Source organism: Salvelinus namaycush, chromosome 33 (genome assembly GCF_016432855.1).
Source record: "Salvelinus namaycush isolate Seneca chromosome 33, SaNama_1.0, whole genome shotgun sequence".
NCBI lineage: Eukaryota > Metazoa > Chordata > Actinopteri > Salmoniformes > Salmonidae > Salvelinus > Salvelinus namaycush.
The window spans coordinates 25,468,500-25,487,286 of record NC_052339.1 but is presented as its reverse complement, the minus strand read 5'-3'; the positions used below and the strand labels follow the sequence as shown (position 1 = coordinate 25,487,286).

General features: G+C 39.0%; 1 protein-coding gene across 1 annotated transcript; it reads left to right on the top strand.

Annotated features, from left to right (window-relative positions):
• The first annotated feature begins 1,187 nt into the window (after positions 1–1,187).
• On the top strand, positions 1,188–18,389 carry LOC120028142 (tomoregulin-1-like). The gene is made up of 10 exons (XM_038973343.1): positions 1,188–1,855; positions 8,401–8,510; positions 8,786–8,915; positions 9,038–9,064; positions 9,242–9,338; positions 13,203–13,351; positions 16,399–16,455; positions 16,705–16,825; positions 17,150–17,311; positions 17,620–18,389. The coding sequence occupies exons 1-10, from the start codon at positions 1,699–1,701 to the stop codon at positions 17,651–17,653; spliced, it is 1,044 nt and encodes a 347-aa protein (XP_038829271.1). The 5' UTR covers positions 1,188–1,698; the 3' UTR covers positions 17,654–18,389.
• Positions 18,390–18,787: the final 398 nt, after the last annotated feature.

Here is an 18,787-nt window from a genome sequence, read left to right as displayed (position 1 = left end):
AGCACATCACATTTCTGATACAGGCTAGACTACCCTTCAATGTGTCTTTTGAAGGGCAGCCCAAACATGAAATGGAAAGAGTGGTTGTGTCATCAGGATCAATAATGACTGTGGTACTCACCAACACCACATGATATACTGTGCCGTATAAGGGCTGAGTGAGCCATAGAGATTAGCCATTTAATAAGCCATTGAACAAGTAAGCCATGTTATAAACCACGTTATAAACCATGTTATAAACCATGTTATAAGCCATGTTATAAACCATGTTATAAGCCATGTTATAAACCATGTTATAAACCATGTTATAACCATGTTATAAACCATGTTATAAGCCATGTTATAAACCATGTTATAAGCCATGTTATAAGCCATGTTATAAGCCATGTTATAAACTATGTTATAAGCCATGTTATAAACCATGATCAAAATCATGTTATAAGCCTCTAGTGAGGCTACTCTTGAGGCAAACTGCTACTGAAAGACAGTGCCATAATAATCCGTGTTTTTAATATAAAGACAGTGCCATAATAATCAGTGTTTTTAATATAAAGACAGTACCATAATAATCAGTGTTTAGAATATAAAGACAGTGCCATAATAATCAGTGTTTTTAATATAAAGACAGTGTCATAATAATCAGTGTTTAGAATATAAAGACAGTGTCATAATAATCAGTGTTTAGAATGTAAAGCTTTTTAGAAATGGTATAATTGTGAATCTGGGATATAATTTGTTAAGAATAACATGACTTGGAAATAATCAATTGAACATGGATTGGTAAAATCTATATCTGTATTCTCCATCTGCCAGATATAGGCTACCCCTTATTTTCTGATCTGTGTAAAAGAGCACATAAGGCCTGCATCTGAAGATTTTTTTTTTTTTAAGAAAAAATAATTGTAATAATTCTAATTTCTTTAGGCTTAATTGTCTTAATTTCCATGTTACAAAATACAGTTTAGATTTAGGCTGTAACCTCCGCCTGGTCTCATAGGTGGTAGGCTTTATACAGGATTAGTAACTGTCGCGTTATAACGTGTCCTACCAGGGTACAATCGGAATCCCCTCCCCACACATATTTTATTTATAAGGGGTTATATTGCCCCTCCATCGCAAAGCGTGCTTCAATGATGGGGGTGGTCTCGCGTCATGTGATCCCAAGCTTCACCGAAGTCCTTTGTTGATGGTGATACACAAAACCTCACTAGGACATTGTCTGGGTAAATTGCTACAACAACACAATATATTTTCGCCTTTGCTGGGATTGTGTTGATGAAGGAGGGACATTTTAACCAAGGATATTTTCCGCTGGGATAAAATAGAGAAAAGCAGGCACGTCAAAGGTAAAGGCGATAGTCAAAATAGCCCATGATCGCACACCCTATCTGTACGACGGTCAGTCGAGCGACCAGTAGAGTCAACCCGACATTTGGTTTATGCAATTTGTGTGCTAAAGTCCGAGATAATGGTGTTTCTTCTATGGCTATCCTGGGAGAAAATCCCCTTTCTGCGTTGGAGATGAAACCTTTTTTTAGCCGTGGGTGAAACCGTTTGCAAATAACATCGCGTTTTGTTCGTTGGGTGTCCATACACATCTGGTGGATTCGTTGGAATATTTCTGCAATTTGAAAAAAGCATAGGTTAGGACACATAGGAAACTACAGTGTGTCCATTCTACACAGCATTGTAAGCATCATGTCCAGAGGATATCCCCTCTCATCTCACGGACCCTCCGCAGGCCGTTTTCTCTCCTTGGTCCTCTGCCTTTTGGCCGTCTCTACACTGCATGGAGCACAAGCTTCATACTCTCAGAGCAGCGAATGTGTCTCAGGAAAAGGCAAGGGCTGCCTAGGTGAGTATCAACACATTTACTTTATCAGTTCACTTTGACAAAGCAAGTTCTTATAGGGAAATCATTTGGGTTTATCAAACACTTTGTGTTTTTGCTACATAGGACCCTGGAGGTAGGTTATCCTCCTTGCTGAATTAACGCTGCTCGGTAATTGGGCATCCTTGACCAGCAGACAAAGAACATCATGCTCACTTAGTCTGAATTAGTCGGAAATACGGCACTGAGTGGCCCTGCTTCATAAGCGGAATCACTGTGGATCAATGCATGTTTTTTGAGAAATTAGATTGGATAGGCCTATGTGTATTTGGGGGATGCCTCGATCCGTCCCCTCTGGTGAGGTGCATGCAGGGAAATAATTTCCATCTGTGAACCCCACCCTGGATTGTCCTGCTCTCTTTGGTTGTGTTTCATTATTAAATGGAAACTGCCAGTGCTCAGTTTCCTGGTTAGGAGTAATGACTTTTGTTTGTATACAGTGTCATCATTGGTCAAATTGGGGGGTGGGGTTCCACCATCAGGATGATCTGGATGGAAGACAACATTCAGTGTGACTTTCAATCAATCACATTTATTTATAAAGCTCTTTTTACATCATCAGATGTCACAAAGTGCTTATACAGAAACCCAGCCTAAAACCCCAGACAGCAAGCAATGCAGATGTAGAAGCATGGTGGCTAGGAAAAACTCCCTAGAAAATCCAGGAACCTAAATCAAATCAAAATCAAATCAAATGTTATTGGTCACATACACATGGTTAGCACATGTTATTGGGAGTGTAGCGAAATGCTTGTGCTTCTAGTTCCGACAGTGCAGCAATATCTAACAAGTAATATCTAACAATTCCACAACAGATACCTAATACACACAAATCTAAGTAAAGGAATGGAATAAGAATATATAAATACATAGATGAGCAATGACAGAGCGGCATAGGCTAAAATGCAATATATGGTACAAAATACAGTATATAATGAGATGAGTAATGCAAGATATGTAAACATTATTCAAGTGGCATTATTAAAGTGACTAGTGTTCCATTTATTAAAGTGGCCTAGGAAGAAATCTAGAGAGGAACCAGATTTGACCTATGATTTGGCCTATGCTTGATGACATTAGAGATGAATGGAAACACAATGTGGATATATTTCCACCCTCTACCTAATCCCAATTGCCCTGAGTGTTCCCATAGCATCTGTTTTAAAAGGAGGCCTATATGTATGGTATTCGTTAAGTAACCTAGGGTTTTACTTTTCATTTCAAAGCATTCCGATTTATAAAGAAGAGCATGTCGGCATAGCTTTCCTGATAAAACCAATAGTCGTTGTTTTCCTCGTGTTAAGCTATTTGTTTACTTTCGCTACTCACCGATTCACTTCCTTCAATAAACAGAGCCATTCCTTTTCCCCGTGGTACTGGTTGTTCTTCACTGCTCATGAAAACAACCTATAATTGGGTGCTGATCAGGCTCAGAAAACCCCATAGCAGATGTGACCTTAGCAACCATAAATCTCCCAGATATAAAAGGGTAAAATTCCTTTCAGAATTGAATGGAAAATACAAGCACCATATTTCCTGCCGGTGTGTTTATCTTTTCCATGGTTTTCAGGTTGAGGCATTTAGCTGGATCTAGGTCACACAACTGATAATGTGGGACGTGGATTAAGCTTGACCTGACATTAGACTACTTCTAAAAAAATATCTGGCAAAATTTACATTTTGGAGTTAACTGTCCCTTTAAATACTGTGGCATTTCCCCACTTTCACTGAGAAACACAGATTTTATTTGTCAAAGCATGCATTGATTGGGTTGAATTCAGTGGAAGCATGGTTGTTGTGAACCTGCACTGCTGCTCTGCTGTAGCCGGGTTGGTAGAGCATGGTGCTTGCAACAGCAGGGTTGTCCGTTTGATTCCCACAGGGGACCAGTGAAAATAAAAGGTATGCACTCACTACTGTAAGTCGCTCTGGATAAGAGCATCTGCTAAATGACTAAAATGTCTCTGAAGAACAAATATTGGTAAAACAGCAATAATTACCATACTTACATTACTAATTCTTCTATAGTGCTGGTCAGGATCAATATTGTTTGACTGAATTCTAGGCCTGGTCCTGCTCAAATAAAACAAGATGTTATTGGTCACATACACGTGTGTAGCAGATGTTATTGCGGGTGTGGTGAAATGCTTGTAAATGCTCTCTGACTACTACAGTGTTTTGAAGACGTCTGATCCTATACAGTGGTGCTATTTCTTGATTACAGAGGAGTTTTAGGTCAGGACCCGTATTTAAAGCGTCTAGCTTCAGGACCCCCAGGGCGTGACTTTAATGAGGAAATTAGCTGTTTGGTCAATAGTCCTTTATGTACAGGGTGACTGAGATGGGGGATAGCTGCCTTTATAACAGAGACTGGGACCATTGGTTGAGTAACATTTTTACATTTGAGTAATTTAGCAGACGCTCTTATCCAGAGCATTTTACAGTAGTGAGTAGAGGTCGACCGATTAATCGGAATGGCCGATTAATTAGGGCCGATTTCAACATTTTTGTTTTTGTATTTTTAAAATGTTTTTTAACCTTTATTTAACTAGGCAAGTCAGTTAAGAACACATTCTTATTTTCAAATACGGCCTAGGAACAGTGGGTTAACTGCCTTGTTCAGGGGCAGAACGACAGATTTTTACCTTGTCAGCTCGGGGATTCAATCTTGCAACCTTACGGTTAACTAGTCCAATACTCTAACCACCTGATTACATTGCACTCCACGAGGAGCCTGCCTGTTATGCGAATGCAGTAAGAAGCCAAGGTAAGTTGCTAGCTAGCATTAAACTTATCTTATAAAAATCAATCAATCAATCATAATCACTAGTTAACTACACATGGTTGATGATATTACTAGTTTATCTAGCGTGTCCTGCGTTGCATATAATCGATGCGGTGCGCATTCGCGAAAAAGGACTGTCGTTGCTCCAACGTGTACCTAACCATAAACATCAATGCCTTTCTTAAAATCAATACACAAGTATATATTTTTAAACCTGCATATTTAGTTAATATTGCCTGCTAACATGAATTTCTTTAAACTATGGAAATTGTGTCACTTCTCTTGCAACAGAGTCAGGGTATATGCAGCAGTTTGGGCTGCCTGGCTCGTTGCGAACTGTGTGAAGACTATTTCTTCCTAACAAAGACAGCCAACTTCGCCAAACGGGGGATGATTTAACAAAAGCGCATTTGCGAAAAAAGCACAATCGTTGCACGACTGTACCTAACCATAAACATCAATGCCTTTCTTAAAATCAATACACAGAAGTATATATTTTTTAACCTGCATATTTAGCTAAAGAAACCCAGGTTAGCAGGCAATATTAACCAGGTGAAATTGTGTCACTTCTCTTGCATTCATTGCACGCAGAGTCAGGGTATATGCAACAGTTTGGGCCGCCTGGCTCGTTGCGAACTAATTTGCCAGAATTTAACGTAATTATGACATAACATTGAAGGTTGTGCAATGTAACAGGAATATTTAGACTTATGGATGCCACCCGTTAGATAAAATACGGAACGGTTCCGTATTTCACTGAAAGAATAAATGTTTTGTTTTCGAGATGATAGTTTCCGGATTCGACCATATTAATGACCTATGGATCGTATTTCTGTGTGTTATTATGTTATAATTAAGTCTATGATTTGATAGAGCAGTCTGGTAGGCACCAGCACGATCGTAAGCATTCATTCAAACAGCACTTTTGTGCGTTTTGCCAGCAGCTCTTCGCAATGCTTCAAGCATTGCGCTGTTTATGACTTCAAGCCTATCAACTCCCGAGATTAGGCTGGTGTAACTGATGTGAAATGGCTAGCTAGTTAGCGGGGTGCACGCTAATAGCGTTTCAAACGTCACTCGCTCTGAGACTTGGAGTAGTTGTTCCCCTTGCTCTGCATGGGTAACGCTGCTTCGAGGGTGGCTGTTGTCGATGTGTTCCTGGTTCGAGCCCAGGTTGGAGCGAGGAGAGGGACGGAAGCTATACTGTTACACTGGCAATACTAAAGTGCCTATAAGAACATCTAATAGTCAAAGGTATATGAAATACATATCGTATAGAGAGAAATAGTCCTATAATTCCTATAATAACTACAACCTAAAACTTCTTACCTGGGAATATTGAAGACTCGTGTTAAAAGGAACCACCAGCTTTCATATGTTCTCATGTTCTGAGCAAGGAACTTAAACGTTAGCTTTCTTACATGGCACATATTGCACTTTTACTTTCTTCTCCAACACTTTGTTTTTGCATTATTTAAACCAAATTTAACATGTTTCATTATTTATTTGAGGCTAAATAGATTTTATTGATGTATTATATTAAGTTAAAATAAGTGTTCATTCAGTATTGTTGTAATTGTCATTATTACAAATAAATGTTAAAAATCGGCCGATTAATCGGTAACGGCTTTTTTTGGTCCTCCAATAATCGGTATCGGTATCGGCGTTAAAAAATCATAATCGATCGACCTCTAGTAGTAAGAGCATACATTTTCATACTTTCTTTGTACTGGTCCCCCACAACCCTGTAGTTGCAAGTGACATAGTCTACCAACTGAGCTACACAGGACTGCCTATCAGTAACAGACTGGTCTATTGAGAAGAGGAGCTAATTGTTAGGAATGGCTGATGATAATCTTTGGCCTGGAACTACTTTGCCTCCCATTTGTTCAAAGGTTGGGTTATTAGCCCCTGTGGCGCGTTTACCTGTCTCAAGCTATTGGATTAGCAGCATACTATTGCCTTCCTGTTTTTAGACCTTCTCTAACAGAGAAGGTCTTGGGAATAAGACTCTTGGGAATAAGATAACATAAAGCTCCTATTGCAGATCATGTGTGTTGAAAATGGTTCTCTCTCATGGGGACTGGCAACGAGAACAGAAGGGAACTTCAGGTCAAACCTCAGTGCAGTATGATTCCTCCATTCCCATCACCTCTCATTTTCTCTCTCTTTCTTTCCCTCTCTCCTATGTTTCTCTTCCTCTCTCTCTCCGCATCTCTCTCCCTCCCTCCGTCTCCCCCCCACCACCCTCTAAATCTCACAGGCCAGGGTTTTTTCCAATGTGCTGCTAGTTGATAGGAAGGCTAGGAGATAACGCTGTTGACCCCAGGAGGATGTAAATGGCTGCAGTCCAACCTGCCTGGAAGGCTGGGAAGGCCTTCTCACTCCTCCATTACAACTCTGTGTTTACCTTTCCTCCGGAGTCAAACACTCTCCCTCAGGGTGTCCATGAACCTAGAGTTGTTCTAGTACAACAATCATTTCCCACTCCTGCTGTAGTTATCAAAGCTAGGGAAAAAACGAAATATACTGCAACTGCATGTCAACAGGGGGAATTAAACAGTTTACTGAAAGCCTACGGGTTGTACAGCACTGGCTTTGTTTTCACTAAATATCAGGATTACATAACACATAATTCCGTACACATTGTGATGGCATACCTGGCTCTGTGCTGGTAAGCCTACCGTGGCTACCTGAAATCCTCATCAATCCTATCAGTGATGCTTCTTACACATAATGTGCTTCAGCTCCTGATGAAAGATTCTCACATTGCCTTCTCCTCCAATCATTTCTGGTCAACTATCTAGGTCCCTGTTGATCGTACTTGGCTTTGGACTCCCGTGATCATGTAATGCCAAGGCATTTGTAAATGAAGGCCGAATGGTCCGAATGACTAGTGGCTAAATTTCTCAGTCCAGTTATACTGGGCAGAGACAGTAGCACAATGCACATTGCACTGTCTTTCTCAATGTGTAGCTAAGCTCTCTCTGTACCAGATCTCTCATTAGTAGACCCATTGACGAAGTGATGAGATTACTACTATTGATGTGTTGTGGTGAAGCAGTCCGGTGGCTACGTGCTGCTAGCGACCCGCATCTTCGCTCTTTTAGTGCCATTGATTTTTGCTTCTTCCTCTGATAAATACTGTCCAGTATGAGAGATGTTCAAGTGTATTTCTGGCTAAAGAGGAAGCTTGTTATTGGCTTTGGAGCTTATACAAGTGATGAAAGTCATTACTGGAAGGAGTGTCCGTGAACTCTTGAGTTGCCAGGAGTTAATTAACTTTGGTTCATACTGGATTTTAGCCTGGAATCCTAACTGATTTACTCCGTTTCATGGTGAAACAAAGCATATTGATTTGGATTCCAGGCTAACTGTATTTAAGGTAAGATACAAATGAGGGAAAATACTGTGTTTGTGTACAAATTTGAGTGGAAAGTTGAGGGTGTGTTTTGGAACATGAATTATACAAGCATAGCTATACAGGGTTTCACACTATTTCATATACTCTTAGTAAAAATAGAGCTTAGGCTCAATTATTCATATGTTATTCTCAAAGATAGAAAAGCTATATCACATGGATACTAGTAGCCTACACTAGATACATTGTCGAAAATATTTAGATGGTTTTATTGTAAACTGGAAAATATATCTCTACTTAATTTCTTTGTAAAACAATGGTATTTCACTGCCTTGCTGATAAGAACACCTTTATGTTTTACAGATGCATCTGAGAAGAAGAGTGACCTGAGAGTGTGTGATGCTGCAACATGTCGTTACGGGGGAACCTGTCGAGAGAACGGGGCTGACCTGAAATGTGTCTGCCAGTTCCATGTAAGTAACACAGTGGGAAAAATGTTATCATGTTCTCTGTTGTGAAATAAGACTGCCATCACTATGAGCAAGAAAGCAAGCAGGAATGGTTTATCCAAATGTGGCACAACCCTTAGCCATCCGTTAGCATGGCATTTGCTTATAAATTATTTCTGAAGTCTATAGGCATTAATAATGTTATATGCGCTTTCAGGTTCCTGTCCTCAGAAATGGTTAGGTCTAGGCTACGATGGTTCAGTAACTCTAAAATCCTACCATTACCCGTTGTGTTCCAGTGCTCTAAGAAGTACATCTCTGTTTGTGGGTCCAACGGAGACACCTTCCAGAATGAGTGCTTCATGAGGAGAGCAGCGTGCAAGCAGCAGAAGTCCATATCTCAGGTCTCTGAAGGGGCCTGCTCTACAGGTGAGTGTCAGGATGCAGCAGACCGGTCACTTTTTCCTCTCTCTAAACTGTCCCTAGTCATTGCCTTATTACTCATTTAGATTAAGCTGAAACTAACTCATTTTCTATGCTCTAACTCACAGATGGCAGTTCCGGATCGGGTGACGGAGGTATAGTGCTGTAACTTGGTCTTGCTTCACTTTAATAAGTTGGACTTGCCAACCCATGTTACAATGTTACAGAAAGAGCTTGCTAAAAGAAAAGCTTTGCAAATCCAAACACTAATGGAACAATATTAACTTTGTTGACAGCTAACAGCACATTTTTGTTATACTCCTTTCCTACAGATGATGAAGGATCAGGCACAGGCAGAGGGAAAAAGCCTACAAAATGTGGCACCTGCAAGTTTGGAGCAGAATGCGATGTGGACTCTGAGGATATCTTGTGAGTACTTTCTTCTGGAATTATACCCTTTACAGAAAGACTTCACGGTATGTTGCCTATAAAATAAATCAGGCTATGTTTTTTAGAACCTAATTCATACAGGTCCATTTTTGCCACATCCTTTCCAGGAAAAGCTTTCACCATCACAAAGAAATCCATTATGTTTTAGGCAGGTCCTAAGAAACATTATAAGACTAATAAAATGTATTTTTATAAGATTAGAATGGCATATTTTGAGTTGAATTATAATACTGGCCTGTGCATCCTATAGGATACATGGCTGTGCCATGCACATGAAATCAAGTTATTTAGTTCAGTCAACAGACAAGACTACCCTGATCACAGTAAACACACATATATTTTACAGTAGGCTAAGAATATAATGAAATATAACAGAATAAAATACAAATAATACTTTCCCCATACAACTTGCATCACACAACGGCAGCGTGTGGAACTGCTGTCAAATAAAAAAAGGTGATCTTTTGAAACTGAACCCATGCTTTTATTATCCACGTTTTGTATTTTTCCTGACCTCACTCCGCTTTGTTAGGGAGCAGGTGTAGTGTCTTACATTGAGAGTATCTTCATCACCATACCAAAATAATATCTATCTATTGTATATTTTCAAAAGCATGTGAATTTCATGTTTATATTTCACAAACTCTGCAGGCTTTTGGAGTTGCTGGAGCAAAATAATAGACCTACAGTTGATTTAGGCTACATTACAGCATGCTAAGTGTTTCTGATCAGTGATAGACCTACAGTTGATTTAGGCTACATTACAGCATGCTAAGTGTTTCTGATCAGTGATAGACCTACAGTTGATTTAGGCTACATTACAGCATGCTAAGTGTTTCTGATCAGTGATAGACCTACGGTTGATTTAGGCTACATTACAGCATGCTAAATGTTTCTGATCAGTGATAGACCTACAGTTGATTTAGGCTACATTACAGCATGCTAAGTGTTTCTGATCAGTGATAGACCTACAGTTGATTTAGGCTACATTACAGCATGCTAAGTGTTTCTGATCAGTGATAGACCTACAGTTGATTTAGGCTACATTACAGCATGCTAAGTGTTTCTGATCAGTGATAGACCTACAGTTGATTTAGGCTACATTACAGCATGCTAAGTGTTTCTGATCAGTGATAGACCTACAGTTGATTTAGGCTACATTACAGCATGCTAAATGTTTCTGATCAGTGATAGACCTACAGTTGATTTAGGCTACATTACAGCATGCTAAGTGTTTCTGATCAGTGATAGACCTACAGTTGATTTAGGCTACATTACAGCATGCTAAATGTTTCTGATCAGTGATAGACCTACAGTTGATTTAGGCTACATTACAGCATGCTAAATGTTTCTGTCAGTGATAGACCTACAGTTGATTTAGGCTACATTACAGCATGCTAAGTGTTTCTGTCAGTGATAGACCTACAGTTGATTTAGGCTACATTACAGCATGCTAAATGTTTCTGATCAGTGATAGACCTACAGTTGATTTAGGCTACATTACAGCATGCTAAATGTTTCTGATCAGTGATAGACCTACAGTTGATTTAGGCTACATTACAGCATGCTAAATGTTTCTGATCAGTGATAGACCTACAGTTGATTTAGGCTACATTACAGCATGCTAAGTGTTTCTGATCAGTGATAGACCTACAGTTGATTTAGGCTACATTACAGCATGCTAAATGTTTCTGATCAGTGATAGACCTACAGTTGATTTAGGCTACATTACAGCATGCTAAATGTTTCTGTCAGTGATAGACCTACAGTTGATTTAGGCTACATTACAGCATGCTAAATGTTTCTGTCAGTGATAGACCTACAGTTGATTTAGGCTACATTACAGCATGCTAAGTGTTTCTGATCAGTGATAGACCTACAGTTGATTTAGGCTACATTACAGCATGCTAAGTGTTTCTGATCAGTGATAGACCTACAGTTGATTTAGGCTACATTACAGCATGCTAAGTGTTTCTGATCAGTGATAGACCTACAGTTGATTTAGGCTACATTACAGCATGCTAAATGTTTCTGTCAGTGATAGACCTACAGTTGATTTAGGCTACATTACAGCATGCTAAGTGTTTCTGATCAGTGATAGACCTACAGTTGATTTAGGCTACATTACAGCATGCTAAATGTTTCTGATCAGTGATAGACCTACAGTTGATTTAGGCTACATTACAGCATGCTAAATGTTTCTGATCAGTGATAGACCTACAGTTGATTTAGGCTACATTACAGCATGCTAAATGTTTCTGATCAGTGATAGACCTACAGTTGATTTAGGCTACATTACAGCATGCTAAATGTTTCTGATCAGTGATAGACCTACAGTTGATTTAGGCTACATTACAGCATGCTAAGTGTTTCTGATCAGTGATAGACCTACAGTTGATTTAGGCTACATTACAGCATGCTAAGTGTTTCTGATCAGTGATAGACCTACAGTTGATTTAGGCTACATTACAGCATGCTAAATGTTTCTGATCAGTGATAGATGAGCTGTACCACCTCCACTTATCTACCCAGCCAGAGAATTAACCAAATATACAGACGGATGGATATTCAGTGAAGCAAAATCACATTGATTGATTTAGACAAGTCACAGGATTTTGGTCAGGAGAAGGCCTAGGCCACTAAGCGACTGTGAGTGAAGAGAAAAATGATCCACTTGTTAAGTTACATAACATGCTGGCAAAATGTTCTGACCAGTGCTAATGAATGAACCAACTAGACAAGGTGATCATGAGCAGCACTCACCTCAACTCAGCTAACATTTCCACAGCCTAATTGTTGCCTAACTAATATCCAAACGGAGAATATTATGACATTGATTGATCTCCACACTTGTCTCAAAGCAGCACAAAACGCTGCTGAAATAGTTGCTATTGCTTCAAATGTATTATAACAATTAGATGACTTTTGGAGTTTCAGTAACCAATAATTTGATGCCTTCAATTGCATTAGCCTACTTTATTCCAGTATTTTCGTCATTCAGTAATATTTATTCCCACAGTAATTATTTATGGATCCATCCAGTTGTGGTTAAGAAAACAGTGTGTGTGGTCACATGCCTCGCAAAGTTTACAACTGCCAGGAGGATAATAGTAACGGGCGCTGCCTAGCAACCAGAGCATAGTGCGCGCCAATGCCGCCTCAGCATTACGGCTACATTTCATACTAAGCCATAGGCAGAACATTATCGCAATCATGGCTAGGTCGGTTTGCGGAAATAAAAGTTTTGGCTTTGATACCGGCAACACTGTTCAGATATAAAGTAAAGGTGGAAAAAAGTTGGTGGGATGCTAAAGTTGTTGGAAAAACGTATTGGTTTTAAAGGTATGTTATTGTGAAACCAGTAGTTTCTGAAAGGGGGACTTCTTTATTTGGGTCCCAATTATCTGAATCCTTAGCGACCGCTAGTCCTCCTTTCAAATCTTCTGTTATTTTCTCCATATACTGGGGTCCTGGGTTGTCACATTCCATTCCGTTTGATTGATGGTGTATGTTTAGAGCTTTTAATGTTGCAGTGTTGATACAGTGTTAATACAGTGTTGATACAGTGTTGATACAGTGTTAATACAGTGTTGATACAGTGTTGATACAGTGTTGATACAGTGTTGATACAGTGTTGATACAGTGTTGATACAGTGTTAATACAGTGTTGATACAGTGTTAATACAGTGTTGATACAGTGTTGATACAGTGTTGATACAGTGTTGATACAGTGTTGATACAGTGTTGATACAGTGTTGATACAGTGTTAATGCAGTGTTAATACAGTGTTCATACAGTGTTCATTAAACAGATGTTTATATAAATGTTTTCTTCGACACCCAGGTGCATGTGCAACATTGACTGCAGTGGCCATAATGACAACCCGGTGTGTGGAACAGACGGAAACTCCTACAGTGCCCCCTGTCACGTAAGAGAGGCATCGTGCTTGAAGCAGGTGAAGATTGACGTGAAGCATCTGGGGAGATGTCCAGGTAATGCCACATTTTCATCTTAAAATATAATTTAGAAACATGTAATTTTATGTCCAATATACTGCATTTACCCTGCATTGCATTGCATTATTATATTGTATTGTGTTATAAAGAGGATTATTTCAGGGGGGAAAAACATTGGGCTTTCGATGGATTTCATTTATTTTTCACAGTCTCAAGGAAAGAGAACAAATCACAATTTTTTGTGTAGATGATATAATGCCTTCATGTTGAATACAATGTCCTAGATATCCTCCCCTGTGTTTCTGTTGCCAGTCCTGATATTCCTGATGCGTACTGTGTTAATATAAACATCCCTCCTTCCAAGTCAGGACTTTCCCCTGCATCACTCTACACAGCCAGTGAACTATATGATGGCTAGTTAATGTCAAACTCTGATGCCTCTGTTGTGAACACAGGAAGGGCAATTCAAATATGATCCCCACTCCAATTATTTGATCGATTCTCACTATGACCGTGCACTATGCTATACTACAGTATACGGTGATGGCTAAGTCTATTAGGTTCACCCCTACTTACAACAGCTTTGTACATGGGGATAGCTAAGTCTATTAGGTTCACCCCTACTTACAACAGCTTTACACATGGGGATAGCTAAGTCTATTAGGTTCTGGGAGGGAAATTTCTGTTAAACCTTGCTGATGCTTGTATACTCAAAGATCTTTCCTTAAACTGAATTGCTTAAGGCATTAAGGTTGAGATTGTTAAAGAAACTTGATCACATAAGATAGAAATGTGTGTGCACTAATATCGGCCTGTTTCACCCTGTCTTGTGTGTTCAGTATAGGAACCTGACTAGGGAAGTAGGTCCCTATGGTTCGTTCTGTGTGCACAGCCAAGAGCTGACCGGCGTGACCTATGGTTTCCTATTAGTCAGAAGAGAATGAACTGGTTCCTCTTAATCTCTGAAAGCAGAGCAAAGTGTTGTATCCCGCACACCATTGATAAAGCTGTTGTCCTGGTATTAGCCTGTTGCTGAGCGAAAGGTTCATGCTTGTGTATGTGTAGGTGTGTATGTGTGAAACCATCTATCATCTGGGCAGACAACAAAAGGTGCTTGCTGGCTTATTTATGAGGAACTATGTCTAGAGTGATTTCCTTTTTCTCCACACATGTACACACAGATCACGTGTTTTGTATATGCTTGCATAAGACAGCCTGATTATATAAGGTTCCTGCACTTCTTGTGTCATTTGAGCTCTCACCTTCCACCTCAGAGTGTAGGGTCGACCAGCTCCATTATTGCAATTCTTAACAAAAATAAAGGTTGATTGTTTGAAGAAATAACAAGGTCTCTCTTCATTAATTAGAATTTACACGACAGTTCATCCCTACTTATAACAGCTTTATACATGGTGATAGCTAAGTCTATTAGGTTCACCCCTACTTAGTCTATTAGGTTCACCCCTACTTACACCAGCTTTATACATGGTGATAGCTAAGTCTATTAGGTTCACCCCTACTTATAACAGCTTTATACATGGCGATAGCTAAGTCTATTAGGTTCACCCTTACTTATAACAGCTTTATACATGGTGATAGCTAAGTCTATTAGGTTCACCCCTACTTATAACAGCTTTATACAATGCTTGAGATTCAAATCAAAAGACCTGAGATTGTTCTTTCTTCTGTACACTAATGTTACAATGCGAACATGACCCCAATCTCACACAGTTGGGATTTGGGGCACATAATTATGACCCAGGGACATTGGGCAACCAGCTGGTCAGAGAACTACAAAAAAAATTCTCCATTCTTATTAGAAAATCAGTTTAAAGCCATTTTTCCAATGTAGTTCTTTATCTGAGTGCGATGCCATACCAAACAAAAAATGGCCCTATTTGAAATTTGTCCCAAAATCTAGATCTAATGAACTGTTTTGTCCCACATATGGAATGAATCTAAACTTGAATAGAATGCATCCCACCGTGGAAACCTAATAACTAGTTATGGCTGTTCCAATATTCCTATAGTATTCCTATAGTGGGATTTCACATTGTATACAACCATGGTGATATTATTGGCAACCATGGTGATATTATTGGCAACCATGGTGTTATTACATTCATTCCCAGATAGTAATTGTTGTGCATAGCCTGATATGTGTTTTAACAACATTTGTCATGTGACCCCTATGTACAGTACGTGTCTATCTCTTCTTAAATCAGTTGCGAGGCATTTCTGCTGATGGTGCAGTTGGCCAATTGTTGCAGGAAGGCCATTAAATGCAGTGAAGCTGAAACATGCCCGTGTCACCCTACATCTCAACAGGCCAAATTCCCCTCAAGTTAAACCCAGCCACTCACCACTTATCTGTCATTTGTTTCATTTGGTAATGCAAATGAGCATTGCAAATGATTCCATGCATTACAATAACTGTCTGTCAGAGTTACCAGCAGCCTCCTACGGCAACTGGCCAAAATAGAAACCCGCCATACCCCTCACATTGTGTCTATGGTCGTCTTATTGTCAATGAGCATCCTAAACAGTACTGTAGGTTATTAGTTTGTTATAGAAATGGTAGGTATCTTACTTGTACAAAATCCACATCATATAACTGGTTTGTTGATCAACCAAATGTATTTTTATGATGATGCTAGCTTACTGCAACTGCAAATGTTGGACATGTACTATATTAGAGTCAAAATAGTATTTATATTCTATTCTTGAGGTGGAGCTGAAATGTATGTAAATTACTATCTCTATCAAGCCAGCACTGAGTAATGGGATGAGACCATAAAAATAATGTGGGGGCAGTTTTCAGGCCTCTTATGATCAGTCGTATAATCCTTATGATTACGGTTCTCCAACTCCAAGAACATAGAGCTGGAACACTGATTCCCTGAGTCACTCCAATTCAATTTCTCTTCAACTTCTTACAGTAGAAAAATTATTTTTAAGGTAGCCTAATGAATTATTTCACATTTAAAATGCTGCTATCCCTTAAAGGGGAAGTAGATAAAGGGCCTTGTTGCAATACTGGGCAATGTCTGTGTTGCACTCACAAATATGTGTCTTGTTTTCAGAAAAAGGGCAGAAAAAAGACAAAGACGATGGTAGCAAAAGCAAGACTGATCTTTTTGGTAAGGTTGCTCCCATTTACCACACTCTGTTATAATGTTGTTATGGTAGTTGATTTATCTCTCAGACCATGGTTCATGTTGTCTATATGGGAATAGTGATGTTATGCTGTTACATCACTACAAATAATATTTCTGCTCGACGATACATTTCAGTTATATTTGATTTGCAAATGATGACAAGGCCTAGCTCACTCATTAAAATGTATATAAACAATATCAATGACCGCGATTTTCTTTATACCTTTAAAGACACGGCAGACATAGGGGAGGATAGAGCTTATGGAGAGATCCCCACCCCCTGCACAGAGGACTACGCCAACTTCTGTGAACACGGCCAATGTGAAATCAAGTATAGCATCCCCACATGCCGGTAAGATAATGTGGTGTCCTTTTTTTTTTTTACTTACCTGCATATCGTCGCTGTCGAATGAAAACCTTGTAACTAAATTTTTACAAATGTAAACATTTATTCAAAATAGTGTCTTATGTTTCATAATTGTATGTTTGTTAATGGGAAAATATGACTGTTTTTTCTGTTTTGAAGATGATGTTTTCATCTGACAGCAACGATGTGCTCTGTGTGTCTTTTTTCCTTAATTCACACGTAATTACTGTGTGTGTGTCATTTCTTAGTGAACACCTGGTAATTTCTGTATCATGAAATTAAGTGCTACCTGGTTGGTTGACTTCTCAGGTGTGATTCAGGCTACACTGGCCAGCAGTGTGAGGAGATCCAAGACTTCAACATCCTGTACGTGGTTCCCAGTGGACAGAAACTCCACTACGTTCTCATAGCGGCCATCATCGGAGCCGTACAGATCGCCATCATCGTCGCCGTTGTCATGTGTTTCACAAGGTGGGTGTGTTCTCCAAAGTGACCTATGTGATCTTATTAGCACATTTCTGATAGGCTTATAAAAGACAGAAACATGTAATCTGCTTATGTCATTTTCGTAAACACCATACAGTAGCAGGATTTTGCAAGTCTTTTGGAAGATGCTACGCCAAATGTGTGTCACTTGACAAAAGTGTATTCATACATACTATGCTAATTTTGTAATTCATTCCATATGTCTTTAAGTTCTACAGTTCAGAATGCTGTACTTTGAGGGGCAGTCAAAATGTAGAGTTTGTTTTTATTCATTTTTTCCCTTTTTAAAATAGGAGGTGTCCCAAAAACCAGAGGGGACGAAGATAAACGCAACACCTTGGACATTTTCCCTCTGGGACATTTTCCCTCTGGGACATTTTCCCTCTGGGACATTTTCCCTCTGGGACTTCATCCAGGATGATGTAGCTGTTTGTTATTTTTTTATTTTAATGCATTTTGGATTGCACCTCATGGATCGCATTTTGATATCTGTTGTTTTGTGCCTCCTTTATTTTGAATGGACATTTATATTTTTTTTTTATAATGGGGCCTTATTTTTCTCTCCCCTATGGACATATGCAGCTATTGCTGCTTTTTTGTCAGACTGCTGCATTATAATTTTTTTCAACGGGCAGAAAAAGGACAGCTATTTTTATCTGATCATCCATTGTTTGCAAGGTGATGGTGGTGGTAGCTTTAGGCACACAAACCTTGGACACCTAGCTTCAGCTTTAGTGACTTTCTCTCAGTACATTTTACTTCTTTGTTTATGTTTTGTTTTTACAAAATTCAACGATATACCAAATGCAGTTTTCTATAAATGAGGTATAAGCTGATGTGTACAGTTTGTTTTGGTTACTTTTCAATATACCATTCCGGGGATGGAACACTTTTACCCACTAGGTACTAATTTAAATGTTTTTATATATAATTTGTCGTTTTTGATGTTCTGATGTTGTTTGTATTATTGTTAATGAAATAGTTGTAAACATATTTGATTGTAGATTCTGTATATTGCATGAGCTGTGAAAATGTGTTTAGTGATGTCGTTTGTGGTATTAAAATATCTGTGTTCCAAACACTCATGTTGTCTTCATATGAGTACAAATAGTTAAATTACAGAACCAGAATAAGTCTGTAGTTATATTCATGTAATGTTATTGTGAGATTGTAATATTGTTACAGTAATAATGGGTTAATGTCAAACCCGACTCATTTTTCAGATACAGTACATAACACAATATTATTACATATGTGCATATTACATAATACACACAATATTATTCTGATTCTGAGAACTACACTGGTTATTGGGTTACTTGCAGTGCTGGGTAAGCTACTCTGAAAATATAGTTTACCAAGCTACCAATTACTTCACACTGGAAGAAGTTAAGCTAGCCTAAAGCTCCCCTTAAGAAAAATATAGTTTACCAAGCTACCAATGACTTCACACTGGAATAA

Coding starts and splice junctions, on each gene's coding strand:
- LOC120028142 (XM_038973343.1), top strand. CDS start 1,699: ATGTCCAGAGGATATCCCCTCTCATCTCACGGACCCTCCGCAGGCCGT. Junction 9,339..13,202: donor GTGGACTCTGAGGATATCTT/GTGAGTACTTTC, acceptor TTCGACACCCAG/GTGCATGTGCAACATTGACT. Junction 13,352..16,398: donor GCATCTGGGGAGATGTCCAG/GTAATGCCACAT, acceptor TCTTGTTTTCAG/AAAAAGGGCAGAAAAAAGAC.